General features: G+C 39.2%; 1 protein-coding gene across 3 annotated transcripts in view; it reads right to left on the reverse strand.

Annotated features, from left to right (window-relative positions):
• cdkl5 (cyclin-dependent kinase-like 5) overlaps window positions 1–24136 on the reverse strand; it is a 74045-nt gene extending 49909 nt beyond the window's left edge. For all 3 annotated transcript variants that reach the window (XM_017694644.2, XM_017694645.2, XM_017694643.2), the window contains exons 1-3: window positions 24005–24136; window positions 21254–21509; window positions 17554–17588 (exon numbers count right to left, since the gene is read on the reverse strand). In XM_017694644.2, the coding sequence (XP_017550133.1) occupies window positions 17554–17588; window positions 21254–21317 (99 nt within the window). In that variant the 5' untranslated portion in view covers window positions 21318–21509; window positions 24005–24136. The remainder of the gene's footprint in view (window positions 1–17553; window positions 17589–21253; window positions 21510–24004) is intronic.
• Window positions 24137–25736: the final 1600 nt, after the last annotated feature.

Genomic DNA, 25736 nt, shown 5'->3' on the forward strand with positions numbered 1-25736 from the left:
AACACTCGCGGATTACATATTAATCACATGGCAATTTTCAATAATGATCTATAAACTGACAAATGGTCCCAGCCCTAATATTTAGTTATTCATCATTAAATAACTTGTTGTTGCCCCCAAAATATTGGGAAAACATATTTTGATTAGTCTAATTAATTAGAAATCTAATTTAAACCTAAACTAAATCTCATTTAAATCTATAAGGTAATATATATAGACCATTCTACTGAAACTCCCACACTAAAAGCCTATTTAAAATAAAAATGAGTTGGTTTACCCCTTCATGTTCTTATCTTCTCTCTTTGCAGCCTAAAAATAAGGACTATATTATGATCTATTTAAACCCATTTAAACATTTTTGTGTTTACATGAAAAATATAATTTTATGTGTGTACAACTGTTTTTGATACTGGCTATCATTTTTGAGTTATGCTCAAAATGAGCTGAAATTGTCACAAAGTTTTGATAGTGTTATGACTGTTTTGATGACAAAATGGAACGTCCAATGATTCATTTTAATAACATCAACATTATTTAGATATAAGGTTATTCAAAGGATTTGTCTAAAGTCCAAGTCAGTTAAGTCCAAAATGTTTTCAACTCTGACTTTTACCTAGTTCAATAGAAAGATCAACGTATAAGAAGTACCATAAATATAATAGAAATCGTTATTATCACAACAGATTCAAAACTTTTGAACGCAAGTTTATTATCAAGACTTTGGGCACATTCATCTATTATGAGCTAATCGTGGGATTACACACTATAAACTTGTTTTGAGTTCCTTAGGTTCCATGTGATCTTAGTGTTCATGTTGCCACTGCACATTCATATGTAAGGTAATGGGGTCCTGGATGATGAGAAGGTTTCTCTATGTGCAAGCAGATTTGTCTATGCATGAGCTGTGGGAGCTGAAAGTAGACAGTTCTAACTGTGGAAAGCCACTTCTTTCTTTCATGGCTGTGCTCTTTACAAAACGGTCATCTACAGAGACAGCTTTTCTGCTGAAATAAACGTTTCTTATAAATCATGCATTATGGTCCAAATATCAACATATTTAAGGAACAAAAAAAAAAATCTTCATTTTTAAACAATGTCTCCAGCTGGAGTATGTCATTTAAAAGCTGTGTAGCTGCAATACAGCAGCATTAATGCAGGCCAAACCAGCATAACCTGGGTTGTCCTTGCTGCTGAGACACAAAACACAACATAATTCATGAAGGGCTGGGTTTAAGGACCACCGAAGTCAAACTGCACATTTGAGACTCAGTGCCTTTCCAGCAGCATGCTGAGGTGGAGAGAGTAAATCTCAGCCTAAATTCATCCAATTCACAGGATGGACAAAAGTTACAGACAGCAGCCCAAAAAAAATGTCCCTTCATAATTAGTGCTCCAAGACAAAGCTAAAGTTTTTCATGATGTACTAGCAAAAGATGATTATAGACTTATTTCATGAGGCCTGTGTTCCACTGAACAGCTGGATTCATCAGAACATTCCTTCAGTATTTGCAAAACAAGGAATACATGATTTCTCAGTAGGCCTAAAAATAAATTGCAGCATTTCATATTTGTAGGACAAATTTGCTATGTCAAGTAATTATTATGATATATGACTGGATAGTAAAAATCTAATTACAACAGGGTTCAACGTTTGGTATTTTTTACTTTAGGAAAATGAACAATAGCTTTAAGAATTCCAAGGTCATAAATATTAAATAACTGTAAATTTCACTAAGAAAATAAACTAACTGATCTAGCTCAGCAACAGGCAGGCCTTAAGTAGCTGCAGCAAAAAATGACACCCATTAATCCAACCATTACTGTTATTATGGAGCGAGTGGTGCATGCATGTCGGCCTCTACCACAGGGGTTCCTGAGTCTTTTGTTCTTGTGATCCTTTGTTCTGTTCCAACTCTGACATCCCTGAAACAAGATTCACTGGGAGCTGGAACAGGACAAAAATGCAGCCTCTAGGACACATTCATCCAAATCACTGAGACATAAATATTGATTGCTCTTCACTGAATGAGCAACAATCCTATTACCGGAGCAGGCATGTTTTCCTGTATCCGCACAATGAAGCAGGTAAGCTTGGGATCTAACTGACTGGGCATGCTAATTTTTTCCCCCCCTGGTTTTGACATTCCCCTGATGTGCTTGATTTGCTGAATACTGCTGGGCATTGCCTTGGATTGACACAACAAAAACTGGATGTGCAATCAACTGTCAGACAGCTCACAATTCACACTGTTAGAGGCTTCACAACAATAAAGCATGACTTTTTGTGAATCCCATGAATCCCATGTAAAATATTACATTTCAACAGATAAGTGATACTGAATCAGTGAACATCTAATCATGTTTAAACATAAGCAGATAACAGAGCGCAGTATTCAGATGAGATTAGTTTTATTGTTTTGCTTTATTAGTTGTATAGTTTTTGTTTTATTAATCCAATACTTCTTCTTTAAAACTGCCACGCTTTAAAATGTGCTATATTTAACTGAATCACTTCACTTAAGAGGGTGTTTACACCTTGCATTACCATGTGTTTTGTGATCATACCTGCACATACATCGATGGATTCTATTTACAGTTTTTCTAAAAAGCATCCCTGATTGGACCACATGTGAACTGACTGTAATTTACCGGTGTAAAAAGCACATTAACAAATATGTCACTTCTGTTTTACTTTTGAACTGGTTATAATTCACACACAAATTAGGATAGCATGTTCAAACTTCTCAAACACTACTAATCCTGAGGGAATAAACAGACGCGACATGACACTGTGGCTGTGTTCACATTACAAACCTCAGTGCTCAATTCCAAATCTCTCTAACTCGACGGTTTACATCCATGTGGGTAAGCGACTCATATCTATTGTAAATGCAAACGAACGTAGGCCCTAAAGCGACCTGCATGTGCACATTCAAATCAGTAATGTCACACAAATGAACCACGTATGTCATCAAGAAACTAGCTTAAAAAGAATGTTGCAGAGATAATCTGCTCTTGACGGCTCTCAGCTGTTCATTATTAGAGAAAGACTAAGGTAGAAAAAGGTTAGATTCGGCTGTTTTTGCTGCATTTACTGGCACTCCAAGTTATACAGCATTCAAAAGGGGGAAGTTGGAGCTTAGAATTACATCATCTTCAATCTCTGTGATTTTAAGCAAAGTGAAAAAAACATGAGCGCTTCTGTAAAAGCAGGTATTGTTAGCAATAAGCTATCCAAAACTACATATTGATAGCTTTAACATTCAAGTCTATTCACCTTCTCAAAACAATGAATTTTACGGCCAATGTTACGGTTTAACCAACTAATGAGTCCATGTGTTGACTGATCTAAAGCAAATACAACTATAATCTCATTTCCAAGAATCTATCGATTTGACAAATTTGGATGGAACTAAAATCTTAAAGGTAGTCTGTTAATGCTTTACTACACCTCCCAATATAAAACTAAGCTTGTCTGAACATCTAAGATACAAGAGGTAGCAGCTGGTTTTGCCCTTCATGTTCTTATCTTCTCTCTTTGCAGCCTAAAAAACTCAAATGAACTTGCACAACTGCTTCCCAGCATAAATATGAACACAGTTACATCATATGAAAAAATATCCATCACAGCAGGTGCATGTGACTTGTGAAATGCCAACACGAACACTTTATTCCCAGCACACTCATCAGCCTCAGAGAAATTAAAATGCATTCAGTTGGTGCTTTCTTGGAGGCCAAGGCTGCAATTATGATTACCAAACAATATATTGTTTGCAATAAATGCTAACATTACTAGCATGGCAAGGCACATCTCAGCATTATCTTGTGAGCCTCACACCATCTCAGCACATCTCTGCACTGCCAGCGTTCCCACTCAAGGTGACCTATTTAATGCTAATGCAAGCACACACACACACGCATCCCCTCTTCTTCCTGCCCTCGATTCAGTTAAAACGCTGCAAAAATAACAGCTCCTGACCACCAAGGGGTGCAGGTTTTTCATTTAACACACTCCACGTTTTGCTCAGGACCTCACACAAAACTGTAGATTTTACGGTATTCTGTAAGCTGCGTTACCAGAATATGTAAAACATTCTAACAGACTCAGAAACATCAAGATGTCCTTTATGACCACTACCAGATCAAACTGCTAAGCCAAATGCACATAACATAAAATGAAAGAAAAGCATCTGAGCTGTCACTGTCTGGAAGTGCATCAATATGGAATTTCCAGGCTGATATGAAATGGATAAAGGATTAACTAAACATTTAACTGCATTTTTTTTTGCCAGTTCACATATACTTTACTTGTCATCGTCTGTACCTTCCAAAAAATTGTGAAAAGTCTGCCATTAACCCCAAGGCAAAAGATTCTCTAGCCTGTTTGGATTTGTGGTTTGATGCTGCATCACAGCAATTACTGACTGATTCAGCAGACTTTGTTAACAGGCATTCTGTGGGCTAAATGGACCATATTATGTTCTCACTAGAGTAAATTCGGCTTTCTAAGATAAAAGGCTCCAGTAATATTCAGAGACAGGTTTAAATCTATCCTGAAGGAGTCAATGTCCAACACCTGAAGTAAATAATATGTACTTAAACGTCTGTTATGAACTTCAAATATCTGCAAGTCATCAGAGAGCTGCTATAAAATGCCATGGATTTCACTACCATAAGCTTGATGCGAACGTATCAGACGAATCCCTATTATGAAGCTAGCAGATAATAGCATTATCTTAGCAGGGCTAACATAAAACAAAAGTTCAATTTAAAGAAACTTAGATAGTTTCTGTGTTAAATGTTCTCATGATTTAGTTGCTATATCTGGTCATTTATGGCAAATAAGCGTTAAGATTTGAACATGTATGGTCTTGCTTATATTATGCTCTGCGCCAGCCGCTGCGGAAATCACTACTGCACAAAGCCACACCCCCTGCTCTGCACCGTCTACTAAGACAGCCAATGACAGCAGTGGTCATTAATACACGAAACTTCCTAAAAAAATTCCTTCCCAGCTACAACTTTTGAAAGTCTAAAGAAAAGCTGGAAAAATATCAAATGAGCACCTCCAATGAAAAACCATACATTAATCACACTACCTTTTTGGGATTATCAATTATTTTGTTTTCTGTTGTATTTTGTACAATCTTTTACATTAAAACATAAAAGTATGCTTTATATATGTTTTAGTGGCCTCTAGATTAAATACAGACCATCAAACAACATTACATCAAAAAATTTTTTGCTAACAGGTTAAACAGATTCGTCCAGAATGTGAAATGTCATTTCTATAAATCTATGCTATAACAGTAGACCTCGCTGACCCATCTGTAATGTTAGGCTCTCAATGTTATTTCACTCATATGTGCATTGATCATAGTAGGTTAACAAGGCAACATGATCTTGACTTGACATAAACAAAACAAAACATGTGTATATAAACAAATTAAACATGTATATATCAATGTTACCATGCTTTCACCACTATCTAGAAGAACAGAAACCCTGTGAATCTTCTTCTTCTGCTGCTCTCTTTAGGGGTCGCCACAGCGGATCATCTGCCTCCTTCTTGCCCTATCCACTGCCTCCTCTACTTTTACACCAACCATCTCCATGTCCACCTTCACTACATCCATAAACCTTCTCTGAGGTCTACCTCTTCTCCTTCTACCCGGCAGCTCCATCTCCAACATTCTTTGACCAATATATCCACTATTCCTCCTCAACACATGTCCAAACCATCTCAACCTGCCCTCTCTGGCTTTATCTCCAAACTGCTCCACCTTCACTGTCCCTCTGATCTGCTCATTTCTAATCTTGTCCAGCCTTGTCTCTCCCAACGAAAATCTCAGCATCTTCATCTCCGCCGCCTCCAGCTCAGCGTCCTGTCTTTTAGACAGAGCCACAGTCTCCAAACCATACATCATAGCAGGACGCACTACTGTCTTGTAAACCTTCCCTTTCACTCTTGCTGCTATACTTCTGTCACACATCAGCCCTGACACCCGTCTCCACCCACTCCATCCTGCCTGCACCCTCTTCTTCACCTCTTTTCTACACTGTCCATTGCTCTGGATGGTTGACCGAAGATATTTGAAGTCATCCACCTTTACGACCTCTACTCCTTTCACACACAGGTATTCCGTCTTGTCTCTACTGACCTTCATTCCTCTCCTCTCCCGTGCAAACCTTCACCTCTCCAGATTCTCTTCCACCTGCTCTCTATTCTCACCACAGATTACAATGTCATCTGCAAACATCATGGTCCATGGAGCCTCCTGCCTGACCTCATCTGTCAACCTTTCCATCACCATTGCAAACAAGAAGGGGCTCAAAGCTGATCCCTGATGTAACCCTACCTTCACCTTGAAACCATTTGTCACTCCAACTGCACACCTCACCACTGTCTCACTATCCTCATACATGTCCTGCACCACCCTAACATACTTTTCAGCTACACCTGACTTCCTCATACAGTACCACAGTTCCTCTCTTGGCACCCTATCATATGCCTTCTCTAGATCCACAAAGACACAATGTAGCTCCTTCTGACCTTCTCTGTACTTCTCTACCAACACTCTCAACACAAAAATTGCATCTGTGGTACTCTTTCTGGGCATGAAACCAAACTGCTCACTGATCTGAACCTCTCGCCTTAGCCTTGCTTCAACAACTCTTTCCCATACCTTCATGGTGTGGCTCATCAACTTTATACCTCTGTAGTTACTGCAGCTCTGCACATCACCCTTGTTCTTAAAAATGGGGACCAATACACTGCTTCTCCACTCATCAGGCATCCTCTCACTCTCCAGGATTTTGTTAAACAACCTGGTTATAAAGTCCACTGTCTTCTCTCCTAAACATCTCCATACCTCCTCAGGTATGTCATCTGGACCAACTGCCTTTTCATTCTTCATCCTTTTTAAAGCTTCCCTCACTTCCACCTTACTAATTCTCTGCACTTCCTGATCCACTATCTCTCCACCCGTTGTCCTCCTCTCTCTCTCGTTTTCCTCATTCATTAGTTCTTCAAAGTACTCCTTCCATCTACTCAACACTCTCTGTTCACTCACTAGTACATTTCCCTCTCTATCCTTTATCAGCCTAACCTGCTGTACATCCTTTCCAGCTCTATCTCTCTGTTTAGCCAAATGATACAAGTCCTTTACTCCTTCTTTACTGTCCAGCCTCTCATACAGCTCATCATAGGCCTGAGCCTTTGCCTTTGCCACCATTCTTTTCGCTATGCGACTAGCCTCACGGTACTCCTGCCTACATCCTTCATCTCTCTGGTTATCCCACTTTTTCTTAGCTGCCTTCTACTTCTGAATACTCTCCTGGACTTCCTCATTCCACCACCAACTTTCCTTGTCTTCTTTCCTCTGAGCAGACGAAACACCCAACACATTCTTGACAGTTTCTCTCACCACCTTAGCTGTATTTTCCCAGTCCTCAGGTAGCTCCTCACTGCCCCCAAGGGCCTGTTGCAATTTTTCCCTGAACTGCCTGCAACCATCCTCCTCCTTCAGCTTCCACCATCTAATCTTTGGCTCTGTCTTCACTGTCTTCCTCTTTGTTTCTAATCTCATTCTACAGACAACCACCCTATGCTGCCTTGCTACACTTTCCCCTGGCACCACTTTCTCCAATCTCCTTTAGGTGGCATCTCCTGCTAAGGATATAATACACCTGTGTGCACCTCCCTCCACTCTTGTATGTCACCCTGTGTTCTTCCCTCTTCTGAAAATACGTGTTCACCACAGCCATTTCCATTCTCTTTGCAAAATCTACAACCATCTGACCTTCCGCATTTCTGTCTTTCACACCATACATACCCAGCACCTCTTCATCCCCTCTGTTCCCTTCACCAACATGTCCATTGAAGTCTGCACCAATCACCAATCTCTCCTCTCTAGGGACACCATCTACCACTTCATCCATCTTACTCCAAAATTCCTCTTTCTCCTCTAACTGATAACCAACCTGTGGTGCATATGAACTGACCACATTCAAAATGACAGTCTCTTTACATCCAGAACACTTTTCCCAAGCTGTTCCTTTAGGATTATCCCTACTCCATTTCTCTTCCTCTCTACACCATGATAGAACAGTTTGAATCCACCTCCAATGTTTCTGGCCTTGCTTCCTTTCCATCTGGTCTCCTGGACACAGAATATCTACCTTCCTTCTCTCCATCACGTCTGCAAGCTCTCTGCCTTTACCAGTCATTGTCCCTATGTTCACAGTCCCTACTCTGACCTCCACACTCCTGCCTTTCCTTCTCTCTTGCTGCCTTCTAACCCGCCTTCCTCCTCTCCTTTTATTTATACAGCAATACACACCGATCAAGCATCTATTTTATCAGCTCCACTTAGTATATAGATGCACTTTATAGTTCTACAATTACAGGCTATAGTCCATCTGTTTCTCTATTACTTTCTTGTCCCCCCTTTAACCCTGTTCTTCAGTGGTCAGGACCCCCATGGACCCTCACAGAGCACGTACTATTTGGTTGGTGGATCATTTTTAGCACTGCAGTAACACTGATGTGGTGGTGTTGTGTTAGCATGTGTTACGCTGGTACGAGTGGATCAGACACAGCAATGCTGCTGGAGTAACACCTCAGTGTCACTGCTGGACTGAGAATAGTCCACCAACCAAAAATATCCAACCAGCAGCATCCTGTGACCACTGATGAAGGACTAGAGGATGACCAACACAAACTGTGCAGCAGCAGATGAGCTACCACCTCTGACTTTACATCTGCAAGGTGGACTGAAAAGGTAGGAGTGTCTAATAGTGGACAGTGAGTGGACACCGCGTTTAAAAGCAGCAGCACTGCTGTGTCTGATCCACTCAGACCAGCACAACACACACTAACCCACCAGCACCATGTCGGTGTCACTGCAGTGCTGAGAATGATCCACCACCCAAATAGTACCTGCTCTGTGAGAAATATTTATTATCGTTATGCAATAATATATATTATCAAAACTATCAATACAAAGTGAATGCAAATTAACTACAAACTAATTATTGCAGACTCATCAGAAAATATATTAATCAATGACTCTAATATTCTTAGAAAGTATATTCACATTTCAACTACCAGCCAGTAATCAGAGGCCCTCTGGACTAGTGCGCCACAGCAGAGATTAAATGGCTTTTGGCTTCAATCCCAGGTGGGCAAGCAGGGTTGTCGACAGCGATAACTTTCAAATTGCTGGAGGTTCTAATGCCCCTGTCCTCACTCTGACTGCTGCCACTGTAGCCTTGAGCAAGGCACTTAACCCCAAGCTGCTCCAGGGGTTACACTAGTCCAGCAGTCTTGAAAAAGCTTAGATAACTGCTGAAAAAAAATCTGTACTGTTGTCTACACTAAAAGATTTTAACTATATGAGGTTAAAATCTTTTACAATCAGGTTGAAATCAACAAAACTCTATGCATGTAAACCTCTTTCTGTTTTTATTATTATTTCACATATTATTGTCTTCAGTTCTTGGAATTGGCTTTGTATTGTTTTTTAATATGATATAGTGTTATCATCAAAGGAGTAGAAAATCTTGTGATGTTAGTTACTGGTCGCTTTGTAACACATTTATTAAGACGTTTAAATTTAGTTTAAATGTAAAAATGTTTTAATAACCAAACCAAAGAATGCATTATACACAAGCAGATGCATCTAAGTAAAGTTGACAGACAAAAGTAACTTGTGCCCTCTTCAATAGGCCATTCATATCTGTTACTCCGTGGGATAGCATTGCTCGAGAAGGCTTCAGAAGGACAATGGAGAAGTCAGTGCCAATAAGCAAAGACAATGACTCTCTTAGCAACTAGCCAAGAGCTGGGTTTTCTAAAGGTCTGAAGTTACAGTTTGCTGTATTCCCAGCTCCTCTGAAGACTATCAACATGTCTGACTGGGAAAAAGGATAGATAAGGAACAAACAATTCAAATCTACAAGACGTGCTGGTCTAAAAACGGACCCTTTTCGACTAGGCCTGTCATGATCACAGAATTTTAACTCATGATAAATTGTCACATGAATCACTGCAATAAAAAGTACAAGCCTAACAAGACCAAATGGGCTTGTAAGAAATCTTGTTTCTTAGCTGTTGATACTTAATACCTCCCAACTCTTACTCACTGCTGCCTTCTAGTCAGAAGTTTCAGAAGAACTTTTATTGTTACCACAATTTATGTCAATTTCGTTTTCTGCTTTCTTTTATTTTTTTAAACGAATTTACCTTAGCATTATTGATAAAAACCCACCTAATGAATGTTGCGACATAAACACATGATTGTGAAAGTTAATAACTGAGGAAAACAACTAGGGTTGGCTTAAATAACTTCAATCGGGCAATTAATATGATAATAATAATGATATAATAATATTAATTGTGACAGGCCTACTAATAACTCAATCATAGTTAAATACACACAGTCAGCAACTGAACAAGATCAATGTTTAACAGTAATCCTGTAATGTTTCTCCATGTTTATTTAAAAGTTATTCCAAGTACCTTTACATACTTGAATGTAGCTGGATAGAGATCCTTATCTTATGACTGTTCTCACAATTGTAGGAAATACATGGACCGGTATGAGCTTTCCTTGTTGTCATCATCACGTGGCATTCCGTGCGACCACTGGCGGAGCCCCCCCAAAAAGCTTATGCAGGCCTTTCACAAGCATCACATTTTACCTACAGATCATCGTGATTAATTATGTAGCTGTCTTTTTTTGTTCATTATAGAACACTATTATCAGCTATCTTGCTTATTATAGCTAATTAACTTAATTTATTACCTAACATTAGGTTATACAGACATTATAAAGAAGTAGGAAGAGAGTTTACTGGTTGAACAACGAATAACTCTTTGTCTAGCTCTTCGGTAAAAAGAGCCAATGAAAAGCATAAGTATGAAAACTGTAGATTCTACCCAAATTGACATTTTTCTCTTTGGAGTATGAACAGATTAATCTATTTTAGGTCTTAATAACATTAAATGATATGCTGTTCTTAGCACACATACACAAATATCTACAGTTATACACAACTACATGCAGAGTGAACAAAACCTACAAATGTTTGTGAAAAAACTATGAGCCACAATATTTAACATTATTCTGTGGCTAGTAGCACAAATGCTCATAACTCTAGTGGTTGAACTAGCTGACATTATATATAATTCTAACGATCAACTAGTCAAATGACTATTTTAATGACTGATTAAGCGGTACACTATGGCTTCGCTGGCGACCCATCCAGGGTGTATCCTGCCTTCCGCCCGAAGACTGCTGGGATAGGCTCCAGCACCCCCCCGCGACCCTGACGGAGAAGCGGCTTAGAAAATGGATGGATGGATGGATGGATTATGGCTTCGATGAGTTGGGAAGGCCTGCAGATGACATGGCAATAACATTCCATTTAACAGTTTAAAAATGCATGGATAAAAACCTTTTCCCATCTTCTTTTTCATCCCTTCTAACAAGGGCTTTTATCAAGGGCACAGCAACAGACTTTTTGATTGGCCCTGAAAACTCCATTTTTAAAAGGTGAAGTAACAATAGCGACAACACAAACAAATCTGGCATAGCACTCCAAGATAGGCTGATTTCCTCTATTTCTCCTCTAGCAATAAATCACAAGTAAATTAAATAGCTTCTATATGGTCAAATTTGCTAGCAAATCACGTAACAATAGTCCAGTCATCAGCAATAAAGGATGATAATCACATGTTAAACGGCAATAACCATGTGTGCAACGTCACAGTACTCAAATATACCCATTTTTATCAGTCCACAAAAATCTCAAGTGACCTAAAGCTCTAAATTAAAAACATCAGCTATTCTGTGTGCATTAACAAACAAGCAACCATAATAACCATAGAATTTGGCCAAGCAGTTTAGACCAACAAATTACAAAACAACCAACGCTAATTATTCTATCCCCTAAACTAAAGGTGAATTAACCTGTGTTAATAAGATATTAATATCCTATAATTAACATACACTTCATTACTTGATGTGAATACAGTGTATATTCTCATTCTCATGCCTGACAGTCAGACTGCCCACTGAGTTCAATTTGAAATACAACACAGGAAAATGTTTTTTAGACTTTGCAGGACAAAAATACAAGAAAAACGTGATCTGTTTGAGTACAATTACAATTAACAAACAAACAAACTAAGTAGCTCAACTTCAAATGCGGTGTACATTAGTGTAGACAAACATCCTTTGTGCTTAAAGCATCTCTACACAACGAATAACAAGCTGTGTACTTTAAATGATCATCCTCTGTGTGCATATACATGTGTGAGATCTTTAAGGAAAGAAAATTTGCATTAAATATACCCTGAAAATAAATCCAGCCTCCATGCTTAGCAGCAACAGCTGCTTCTTTCTACCAGCTTTAGGTTTAAGTGCCTTGGATCACTTTTCCTAGAGTCAAACAAGGTCTAAATAATTAGGTATTGGAAGTTAAGCCCAACTTGGAACATTTTTCCAGTACAGCATATCCATGGAATGGTGCAACTCTGCATCGGAATGCCTGTAAATAGCTTACGGCTGTATTTGTGAAGGAGACTAATGAGGGCCTCGTGGGTACGAGACCGAAAAAACAGAAACCAGCCTTTCTGGCTTCCAGCTCAAATATTCAACACGTTTAATGAACCGAGCAGGAAAAAAAAGAGCTGACTGACCAATTAACCAAAAACCGTGCTCTTTCAAAGCATCCCAAAGGGGAGAATACTGTACAAGAGGAAAAATATGTGAATCGCTACCTTCTTATCATTATTGTATACAAAGAAAATCTAATTTTTTTGTATTTAGAGTACAACCCAGCGATTACGGATCCAAATGAAATATTATGCTCATTTCCATGATTCAAATCTTAGAGCAAATCACTACAGCACCATTATAACTTAGTATATTTTACTAAACTACTAAACGCTAACATGAAAGAGGACAAAGGTGCTGCACACTAGCAAGAAAGTACACATGTTTGCCACATTAGAACTACAAGGACACCTAATTTCCATTCCTTGTAACAAAAGAACAATTAGAACAAATGCAATTAAAAGATTGACAATACATGGTTATTTAAAGTCTGCCAGTATGTTATAGAGCTCTGCACACAGAGCTGAACGATTTGTTAAAAATATCTAATTGTGATTTTTCTAATTGATATTGCAATTTAAATGTGACTATTTTCTGTAAATTAAGCTCCAGGTTTTATTTTTTTTGCCTAGAAGTGCTGCACATCAATTTTGTCTAGATTAAGGTGTGAACGCTGAATCTAGTGTGCCAGACTGCAAGTTCACAAGCATTATTAGGTTACACTTCCTCTTTTAAAACCTGTTAAGACAACTGTGAATTATGTAAGGTACAATTAAAATGCAGCATTAACGATTTGATTTATGCTCTTTCAGATTCTGATTAAAAAAATCATTTTTAACTTTTGTTATATTCCTTTTTATGTGGATTGTTTTTAAGTTCAGTTACCTGTTTGTGGTTTAAAACAGAAACTTTTAAAAACCATAAAATAAAATGTAAAAAAAAATTCTTTCATCTGCACAGATATTGAGCCTGAACAGTAAGGACTTTGACATCCAAACAATCAAAGCCAGAATGCTACTGCTAAATTTGAAATCTACTCCTGCTCACACTGCTGTAGAACAACTGCATCTACATAAATGTGACGCTGAAAAGATGATGTGCCAACAAAGCTCTGTACTGTGTGTGACCCATGTATTTTTTATGTGATGTAACAGTTACCTTTGTAAGCTTTCTGTTTATTTGTATGGCAAAGAAGCAATACATCATACACACAAACTACACCAGAGAGAACTTTAAATAAGGCTTATTCTATCAAATAAGAACAAATCTACTACATAATAAAATCCCTCATTAGAAAACAAACCAGGCATGAGGCTGATGATGTATGTATCAAAGGCTACGTTCACATTACCAGGTTGAAGTGGCACAAATCCGATTATTTGCCCTAATGTAACTCGGATCTGATGTTTTCAGAGCTGTGTGGACACACAAATCTGATCTTTTTAAATCTGACCTGAGTCACTTTCACATGTGGTCCGAGATCGGAATTCATGTGCTTTTTTTCCACTGTGTGTGCCATCATTCAACGTAACCATGGCAGCAGCACCGAACAGAAGTTAAAGCCTGTAAACGGTGGAAAAGAAACACATCTCACCTTTTCTGACTTCGTCTTTCTCTAATAACGAAGCTGAGAGCTGATCAGAGTTAACTATCTTCACAGCGAAGCTCGTTCTGACCGTTAGTCTGTTTGCTGATGATGCATGTGATTCATTCATGTGATGTTACTGAGTAGGATGTGCGCATGCCGCTCATTTCAGGACGCCGGTTCGTTCACATTAATGACAGATTTGAATCACTTACCTAAACGAGGGTGAACCATTGTGTCAGAAAGAGCGGATTTGAGCAAAAAATCTGATCTGAGCAATGTGGCTTATCGTGTGGACGTAGTTAAATTGGCCCAGACCAGGCCCAAAACTCAAGGTTTGTCATGCTCTGTCAGGTTCAGGTTGGGTAGTAGACCTCTAGTGTGTTAGCTTAACCATTTCCAAGGCACTCGAGGAAACCCAATATTTACAGCTGTTGGTGTTATTTAGCATATCGATAGAGGCAACTGTGAAGCCAGGAACCAAACTTGTGGTCTTCTAACTGTAACCAGAATACTTTTTTGCAAAAAAACCCACATGGTTTATTGTTTATGTGCATGTATTCTAAAGTAAATATTGTTTTTTCACTTACTGCCATGATAGATCGTTTTTCACAAGTTCTTGTCTGCCTAAGGCCTTTGCTTGAAGCATCTGAAATGTACATAATTTAGCTCGTAAAAGTCAAGACTTACTACTTCTTTATATCTACACTATTCAAATATAATTACTGTGTTATGCAATGAAATACGTTTACAAGAAATGACAAAAACATAGCAAAAATGTTCCGAATGTTTTTGTCTGCACAACAATAACTTTAAAATGACAGCTTCCACTTTCAAACACAAACACAGTATTGACTGAATGTTTAGATTCTATGCTTTCAACATAATTTCTCTGCTTGTTTTAATAAGCTCATTATTCATAATGAAATAATTACTATCAAATTACACTATGCCTTTATCATGACTAATGATAACGTCCAAAGTTTCCTTAAATAAAGGCGTCTGAATAATTGTATGAAGTTTGGAATAACGTCCCTGACCTCAGCCCTGTCACTGAGGTGACAGCGTTGAGGTAAAGCTGGGCTGCTGTGCAATGAGCCCTAACTACACTTATGTACTGTGCTGTCATCCATCATCCAGCCAGGCGCTCAGCCGCCATGCTGCTACCTGACCAGGCGTGAAGGCAGGTCCTGGACATGGGCTACCATGTTCAGTTCCCTCCTGTGTGGAGAACGCAGGGAATGGCACCTCAGGTGATGATCTCAGTAATTTTTGATCTGCAGGATTTTGCATAGTTTTAATTAGCAATTACCTACAGCGATGGCTTGATACTTAATGATACCCTAGCAAATCGAAGTCCTTTCGATGATACGTTTAGAGACTCTATTCAAATTTGAGAGAAGATGATGTGTGCGCATTGCACACGTTGGCAATGGTAAATGTATCTTGTGTTTATCTGTGTATTTTCTATCACTGTATAAAAGATGCACATGGCTTCCTTTATTGTTAGATGTAAGCTTTAGCCAGTAGTTTCCACTGATGGCCTGTCAACTGTCAATCAGGTTGGATGGTGTAAATGTCTGAAAACACGGCATCTGCAGCTTTAAGGTGCCCAGATTAATTACTTTTGTCACTTGATGTGTAACATTAGTCCATGTCCTCAGTCAACACATTTTTAAATGATAAATTATAGGAACCCAGAATTTTTCTTTCAAAATAAGTGGCGACATGAACTGAAGAGGTATGCCATGCATATCATTAAACAACAGGACTTAATGTGGAAACGTTGCAAATTAGTAGACTGTTTATCAAAAGTATTTGCATTAGTAATACTAATTCCTGCTAGTCTGTATATGAAAGTTCCCATTATATGTTATCATCAAGTTAAAGAGGGCTTAATACCACCTGGATTTCTACCCAGTCTACCTAATTGACATTCAGGTCATTTTTTCATTTTGCTTGCTGTAGCTTTACAGTGATTGCTTCAGTAAATATTTCAACTTTAAGCCTAACTCTTAACGATTTTTTCTGAATCTGTCTGTTAGCCCCTCACAATCCAGAAGGATAAGATTAAGAGACCCTTATTAGTCCCACAACGGGGAAATTTCACCTCCGCATTTAACCCATCCGTGAAGTGAAACACCACTTACACACTAGTGAGCACACACACACACACTAGGGGGCAGTGAGCACACTTGCCCGGAGCGGTGGGCAGCCCAATCCGCAGCGCCCGGGGAGCAGTTGGGGGTTAGGTGTCTTGCTCAAGGACACCTCAGTCATGTGCTGTCGGCTCTGGGGATTGAACCGGTGACCTTCTGGTCACGAGGCTGGATCCCTAACCTCCATGTATTCATGAGCATTTTTTTTTCTCTATGCAGTGTGAGATTTGATTTTTGAGAACAGCTAAAATAATTTGTGGTGAAACTGCAACTTGTTTGACTAAAATGCAGTGACACTATCTCAAGTGTCCACGATAACGGGAGTGTAATACCACAGCAGAGCGAATAGTGTAGCCTAACTTGCTTGGTTGGCTGAAAAACTTCTAACAATAACACAAACTTACCAAATAGGCCACAGATATGGGCCTCTTTTTTTGAAAAACCCACACTTTTTAAGCAGACAAGTTTCTTGTGAACCACCTGAAAATGTCATTTCCTAGGAAACTCGCTGTTAATTTGACATATAACAATTTTGCATAACATTACCTTCAAGGTAATGACAGACCCAGGTGTTCATACAAGTGAACGAGCAATTCTGTTCTACCAACCTGACTGAGTCCAGCACATTACGGTGACTGCACTATTAGGTGCATAATTACATGTGTACAAAATTCCATATAGCTGTCATGCAGACTGCAAACATGAATATAATTTGCAGTAAGTAAATGTAGCAATTATTTAATTGCATACTCTTATTTACAACAATCATACTGTCGGACTCAACAGGTAATCACATGAACATCATTAATACGACAATTACAAGCATAATTGCAACACTCCATCATTGCTTTGAAGCTAATGCCCCTTCTACCACATCCAATCAACAAATACCTGCATCCAATCAGCAAATACCTGCATCCATAACACTGATCACACTACCCATTGCACCATGATGTGCTAAAATGACATTTACATGATGCACATGAAGGGAATTCCTTTGGGATATTCCATAAATCTCCCCACTTATCTTTGGAACACTCAGAGCAACTATGAACAATGTCATAAAAATCACCAGCATGTATCAGTCCAAGCATCTACACACATTTCAAGCTGTACTACTCCATGCTCAGCAGGACAAATTTCCCTTATTACAATAAACTGATCTTTGGATCAAAATATGTCTTACCTTGTGCCTGCATTTTAGAACCACCCCATAGGCTCCTATGAAAAAAGAAAAGGAAAAATATTTGTCATTTCAACAACAGCTGGGCTTGCATTCGGGTACACTGTAAGCCTCCTGTGACGTACATCACTTGCAGCATGTTATCTAAAAGTAAGTAGTAAAGGGCTAGCAGCTAGACTACGGTTACCCAGCAAGGAATACATTTCAATTGGCTTAATCTGTAGACAAGTGTTATAGATCATGTGCTGCTCATTATGTAACGGCTACCATGCCTACCAAGTACCATGGCCATGTCAAGACAGCATATGAAATTTTGGTACAACTGGAATAGCAAGCAGGCACTGATGAGTCTTCAATTGTCTAACCAATGTCAGCAGTTAAACAAATATTAATTTTATTTAATGTCCAATAATCAAGTTTCTGTCTGAATACGGCGGTTTATCTTCAGTGGAAGAGGATTTTGTAATTGTACACACAACGGTACAACAGGCAACTGCTTCCCTAAATATGCTTACTAAAAATATTAAGCGAGCAGCAAAAATGGTGATGTTGAAGACTGAGGTGATGATTTAGCATGCTGAAAGCAAAAATTCAAGAGCAAAAAGACAATTATTTCATCCCTGTTCTTCAAGGGAAAAGTGTGATGTTCAGCAGTGTGAGGAAAAGTTATAGAGAAGGCTGTGATGGACAGGGAAGAGATACTGAGCTAAACCGAACCAATGCTAGCTTGGAAAATACTTGGAAAAAATACTTGGAAAATACTTGGAAAAAAGCCAAGTTCCATTGACTTACAATAAAAGTAAAGTACGTTTTTTACAGGGGAAGGAAAAAACTTACTTTACTTTTATTGTAAGTCAATGGAAACAGACTTTTATTTTTTTTTTGCTTTTTTACTTTTTATATTTTTTAAGTATTTTTGGGCTGTTTCTTTTGGTCCATTCATCATGAAATTTACAAATAATGTAAAGGCCAACAGGTATTTTCAAATCATGACATAAACTGAAAAAAAAAACGGAGATACAAGGTATTGTTCTGACAGCAGCGATATACATACACAAAACACTACAAACCTTCTTAATGTAAAACTTTCAGTAGCCCATAATTATATATTCCAATCATTTTCCAAACACTAACTTTTTATTCGTGAACAAATACTTGTCAGCCCCTTGGGTGAACAAAGCCAGGTTATTATGTTGAGCTTGTTTGTACACATGCTTATGCCTGTCCCCACTTATTACTGCTACAGTTCCATGTGGAACACTACTCAATATCTTGCTGCATTAATATGGTGCATATATCAAACATTTTACATCAGCGTCGAACGTGGCTCGGCCCATCAGATTTCAGAACTGGAACTATCTGACTTTCCATATGTTGTGACCTTAATTTTAGGCTTTCTGGTAATGTTTAATCGTTGATTAATGATGGCTGGTTGTTGGTCAAAGAATTTGGCAAAATTTGCATCCTGAGTTCTTACACATTGCTCTCTCTCTCTCTCTCTCTCTCTCTCTCTCTCTCTCTCGCTCTCTCTCTCTCTCTACAGCTGTCAGTTGCCTTCCCATTTTGAAAAACTGTGGCTGTGTTCTTCTCTCTAAAGGCAAGTAAAATGACAGCGAATACAGATTAACTACGAGCATTTACGACAGTTCTAACAATCTGTGTACAAAGTTAAAAATCAACGATTAGGTAAAGACAAGACACTTTTCCTTCGTTCACAAATTCTGCTCATAATAAGCACGAGAACACTGAGGGGACAGGCAGAGAAAGATGGCCACCAGGCCTTTCACCACTGCACACAACTACATAATCCAACATAATGAAGTAGGAGAGAGGCTCGGATGAAGTAAAGCATTCTTGGTTCGCGTTTTGGAGCAGAGCCAGGGAGCTGAACTATGTAGAGGACACACGCTTCGGTCTGCCTGACTGAGCAGGGCACAGAGAGCATGGAGATCCATGCCTCATCGCCCGTTAAATGGGGTTAGTGGTGGAGAGTGTGAAGAAATGTGCTCTGGACTTCACGTCCATGCAGCCATGCTTTCCACTCTATAGACAGGTTCTCTATAGTGAGTTTCTTAGTGGAATTATTTTGGGAATTGTTTTAGGAATTTATTTTGGTCTTATCCAGTTACCAAATTCTCACTGTTATAATTAAAATACTATGTAATTGTATTATTTCTCATTTTCATTTGCCAAAGGATGTTCTCATAATGCATCACCACAGAAAAGAAAGCCGCTTTCCGAAGACTCTGAACACGGAGCAATATTCTACGCTATTATTTGGACAAAATGTTTATTCTCTTTAACATTTTGTGTTGTTTTATGTGACGCTTTTATTATCCTATGCATTATGATGCTGTTATTATATTATTCACAGCAGTTCCATAAAGCATATATTAACTAATGCTGTGCTTTATGTGCACTAAGATCCACACATATAACATTTAGGCACATGTAGCAATTAATTAGTTATTGAAGGAAACACTCATGATCTAAGATTCATCATTACCTTCAATGAACCAAATGCTGTTTGTGGAGTTTAAAAGCATGCATCAGACCTATTTAAGCAACACAATCCAACAAAAGATGGATTGAGAACCTTCAGGCCTCTAAACTTCACCAGCAGTCACGTATCTGGACTTTTCATATTGAAAGCAGAGCTGCATAATATGTTGCTTGTTAATCATTGCTGTAATATTGGCCTTTGCAATATTAATACAGCTGGAGATGGCAATATACAAATGAGCCTCAAACACAAACTATAGCTTTTTTTTATTGTTTGTTATGGATCTCCCAACCAAGCTGAGATGTTCCGGATGTTTTAATGAATCAAGGCTTTCGTGTGATGCAAAAAGGATGAATCCTTTAATAATAACGCAGGCCAATCATTTATTCAAAAATGTGTTTTTAAGGTGTCACAAGGCATATTGCAATTGCACAAGTAGCAATAAAACTGCAGTACAACCATTTGTATTTTATCCTTAGCGCAGCCGCAATCGAAAGTAAACACTAAGCTTGGATAATAATGGAAATTCAAGTGGAAAGTCATTATTGTCTGCAGAATTGTCGCAATAAATGATATAATCCTGATCCAAATTCAGTGATGAAATACCACATGGAAGCATTATAGGGCCTTGATGTTAATATACATACAATATAATTATCAACTAGGGTAGCTTCTAATATAACTTAATCACATATAATGAGAACTATTTTCTGTATAGACGGCATCTAACACTGTTCAAATCAAGTGCGTCTCCTTGTTTGTTTAGTTGGAAACCAAAATGTTGCCAAACTGGTGCATTGGCACCCTTTTCTGGACAGGCTTGTCTATTTTACTCTCTACCCGAGAGAAGATCTCATGTACCAGAATTTCTTTGTTTCATTTTCATGTCGCCCAGCATTTTCTGTCAAACTAAAAATGCACATTATAATCCTTACATGTAATGTTTAAAGTGAGCAGCTAATTAGCTGATGTTATGGTTGTATAGTGTATAATTAGGTGCAACACTTTCTTTTCTATATATTTTTAACTAACTTTAGACATTACAATAAGTGGCGTGTGAAAGAGAATGAAAAAACTACATTTTGCATAATATCTGATTTTTTTAAAATGACTGCTATGTTTGATTACATCATCAGCCCAGGGCTAGAACACAAAGACAGCTGCGTGGTCTAAAATATACAGCATTCATGTCACACTCACCCTCTCCTACAATCCCAAGGACCTCAAATTTATTCATCACATCACCGATGAGACGAATCTTCATGAAGTCGAAAGGCAGGGGGAAAGGCGCGGGTCCGCGACAAGAGGAGAGGGGATGACAGCGAGGTCAGGGCACACACCAGCGGTCAGCACTAGAACGGGTCACTGGAGCCAGAAACCTGATCCCTTTGGGCCACAATATTGGTCCCATATTCCTAACATTCACTTGCTGAAACTAACACACACGCACATTCACCTGTAAACAAAAAAGAGACAAGTGTTATGAGAAATAGAGGCCAAACAGGACTTTTCTTGCATGCTGATGATTAAGACATGCAGTTTGCCCAAAGCTAGTGTCGCAAGCCAAAACTTTGCCTCTTCACTTTGGCAAAAATTGCCTACTTTGATGAGAAAGGCCACTTAAGTGACATGCGAAGTATGCGATCATAAGGACCGCATGAACATGAGATTTTGTTGTTGTATGTTAGCATTAAATTAACAACAGAGGAGATACTATGATGAATGATAACAGATATTTACATTCTTTACTTTGCATGTTCCAGATTTACTGTGACTCTTTCTGGAAACATTTCAAATGAAAACTTACATCTGAATATTAGTGGATACGCCTCTTAGCCCATTAGCAGTCTGCCAGGCTGTGTTTTAGGCAAGGTGAAGCTCTGTACGCTTTCGTGCCTTTCATCTCCTACACATGGGGACTACGAACACAGGCGTATTTGTGAAACAAAGGTGAAATTTTCACCTTTTGAGGTAAAAGTCTCTCTCTGCTCCTCCTTCTGCAGTGCTGTGGCAGTTGTGAGTGTCGACGAGCTTCACTCAGAGAGGAGACCGCATTATGTGATCAGACTGTGACAGAGTAGTAGGAGCTTGTGAAAGCAGAACTGCTCATTGCCGTGCACGTTTAATATTGTGGCTTGCCCAACTACTGCTTACCGGTTCTGTGTGTGTGACGTGTGGAGGCAGACAATTTTAAAACAAGGCTATAAGGAAAAACAAACCTATGGAAACACACAACGGTATGTGTCCGCAAATGTGAACGTATCTGGCTTAAAAGCTACTAAATGCTTCAAAGAAAGCCCTTGAGTAACTTTTAAACATACGGTGCCATGAACCTCACAAACTTCTTTTTAAATCCAGCAACAATATCGTGCTCTGAAAGGATCAGGACATGGCTTCCTGAGCTGCTTGTAAAGTTTGTGTCCTATTCAACGGCGAAAACTCGCTGCATGAAGAGCTTTCACACAGACATGTGGAGAGCCAATTAGAATGAAACTGACAAAATCCAGATACGTTTAGCCAGTTTAGCGTACGTCAGACATCAGACGCTCCATTTACGTGTGGGCAGAGCGTCTGAAGCTGAACTGCTGGTTATAAGCTGCCATTACTTGTCAGCAACATTTGCCTGCAGCTTCAAAACAAAACAAAAGAAGCAAACTTCAGAAATCAAACATCTCGGCTCATCAAATACGGTTGGGGTTAGGGGTAAAAGTGTGCAAATCTGATTTCTGACTGAAGCATTGCATTCAATTTCCTTTCATTTTAGGATCCTTTAATGGTGCTGCTCTAAGATCTAAAGGTTTACATTAATCAGAAATATCTTGTTTTGTGACTGTGAAATTGTTGACTGTCGGCCCAATGTCGTCATACGACACACTGACACACACTTCTGCTGACTCAAACGCTGCTGAAAACACTTAAACGCTCAAGTGGCAGCAACATGAGTACCAGTACATTTTCTTCACACATCACTTTTGAACCTTCAAGGAATTCTAGCATTCCTGGAAGGCACCATGCCACAGCTGCAGGCCGTGCCGTGGCTACTGGGCAGAACAGAGCCCAGTGATTCTAATCAAAGCAGGGTGGTGTGAAAATGTGTTTTCCAGCTCGAAAAGATCAAATGATAAGTCTATGCACTGCAGGGAGCAGGCGAACAGGTAGACCTGACTGCTTTATTTATGGGCAGCATATGCTCCACGCATGGCTTGGACTGGGTTATCAGGATCTGCATTCACAGCTATAGCCATCCTGCATCCAACGCTTTGTCTGCTGTTTTCTCCCCTCTTGACCACAATATCTCACCTCGCCTTACTGTGCTGTGATGACTGGAGTCCTTCTTGGTAAAACGAAGAGCTTTGCCATATCTACGACGTATGAAGGCGAAATGCTGCTCTACACCAACGGCTACCTGTGTGCATTTAACGCATGTAAACGGGAGCGCGCATCTGCGTTATTCTCTGTATGCGTGCGTGCATGCGCGCACTTGAGCGATTCGTGGGTGGATAAGAGTTCAACCGTTACATTATATGTGCCATCCACGAATCTCATCCATCCTGCCCGAGGATGAGGATGAGGATGAAGCTGAGGACGGTGATTAGGGGGGTGACGGGGACGCGCGCGGGAAAGCTTGTTGCACGACACACCATCTTCACGCGCTCTCCCTAACGGCTGCAACGCATACAGAGACACACAAGAGCGATGTAACGTCCGAATTTTGACTCATTTCGAGAGCGTCGCGGGTGAGGAGGACTAAAAAACACACACTCGACATTCTGAGGTGAGAGTGTCCGACTCGTGCTGTCCGTGTGTGGGCAGGCAACGCCACAGATGTGCTAACGTTCGTCTCCGTCTGTGGAAAAACCGCGGACTGTGAGGGAAAACAGGTGCCACGACAACACGCACATCCCCTCCCAAACACATCAAGAAAAAAACAAAACGACGGTTAAAACTCACTCAGGTCCTCGACGGCAGCACGCTGACTCCGCACTCACGGGCGCGGAAGGATGTTTTCATCCTTTACCTGCAATGGTAACCCATCATTACAGCTGCAACACTACCCACCTCCATTCCGCTCCATTCACCACCTACCAGCGCCGGAGCCACGGCCGCGCCGCGATGACTGGCGTGGCTGTGAGCCAATCAAAACGCCCCGCGATCTTCTCGTCGTCCAATCGTAGCAGGAGAGCGGCGAGAATTAGCCAAAGGGGTGGGACTTTAGGTGGGGTTCGGTTGAGCGGATTCTTTTCGTTTTATACAACTGATGGGGTTAAAAAAAAGGTTGAGTGACGTTTATATCATGTATTTATTAGGCATCAAGCTTTTAAAGATGTCATAATTTGGTAAATCTGTCAGTTTCATAGCTATTAAATAGAAAAAAAACACTATGGGTGAGAGGCTGCCAGCATTTATAAACAGGAAAGGTATTCATAGTTAAGATGAAACGCTGAACAACACAGCGCTTGTATAAGCTAGAAACATAACAATAGTTTATTACTTTGTTTAAATATCAAAATAACTCTTAATTAATTCATTATTTTAAATAATATAAACTTTTCCTTAATATAATGTAACAAGAAAAATAACAATAATTTGTATGTATTTGTATGTTGTTATTTTGTTGTTGCTACATAATACATATTATGATATTGTAGTATTACAGTGAAATTTATAACTGTAATAATTCTTGTTAGTTCTTCTTAAGCATTGTAGTTTTTGCATTTGCTTAAAGATTTAACCCCAGATAAACACATGGCGCCTTAAACAAAAAGGCCAACACTCCTCTGAAGCTTCCAACTTTCAAAGGGAAATTCCACAGATTTTTCAAATTTCCTTCAAAATCAAATGGTTAAGATGTACATAAATTACTCAGTGCGGTTTAATGTAAAATGCAACATACGAGAGAAATTGACCAAATCAGAATAGTTCACAGTGGTGGTGATAGGAACCAGACGTTCGCATAGTGTAATGGCTCTAAAACCTCACATAAAGCTGTTCAGTGAAATGGTTACGATGGTTACGATAGGCGTTATAAACAAATGTAATTTTCCAGCTTTACCGAGACCGTTTATCAGTACATTCACTCGATCATTAAATTATGTCGAAATTTTGAAAAATCGGTGGAAGTCCCCTTTAAAAGAACTGCGCTTCGCTTGAATGCGGAGCAGCGTCATAATGAAGCCCAGAGCTGGTGTGCAGTTCCACCTAGCGACCCGATATAGAACTGCACCCACTTATTTAATACCCTAATCTAATAAATACCGTTACATAATATTATATAATTAAATATAGTATTTTATGGAAAACACGTCGTAGTTAAAATTTCCAAAATAAGTTTGGAAAGCTGTGAAATATGATAAATAAAAAACAACACTATTATTATTACGCTCGGTTGATTCTTACCCGAGTTAAAGGGGCATTCCAACAATTTTTCAAAATTTCTGTATAGTTCACTCAGAACAACTTAGATGTTTTTTACAGTGGTAGTTACAGCAACTATGGTGGTGACTATTTTATTTAAAACCAGTGAACCTACACTGGTGTTCTGATATTTAGTTGATAATTGTAACGTAGAGGTAAATCCGAAATCTGCTGGGGACAAAAAGGTTTTCTTTCTTTGGGGGGCTATTTTGCCTCACAATGCCACACCCGTATCCCTCTGTGCCATGAATGGCTTTTACATGTAAAC

Source organism: Pygocentrus nattereri, chromosome 25 (genome assembly GCF_015220715.1).
Source record: "Pygocentrus nattereri isolate fPygNat1 chromosome 25, fPygNat1.pri, whole genome shotgun sequence".
In the NCBI taxonomy this organism is placed as follows: Eukaryota; Metazoa; Chordata; class Actinopteri; order Characiformes; family Serrasalmidae; genus Pygocentrus; species Pygocentrus nattereri.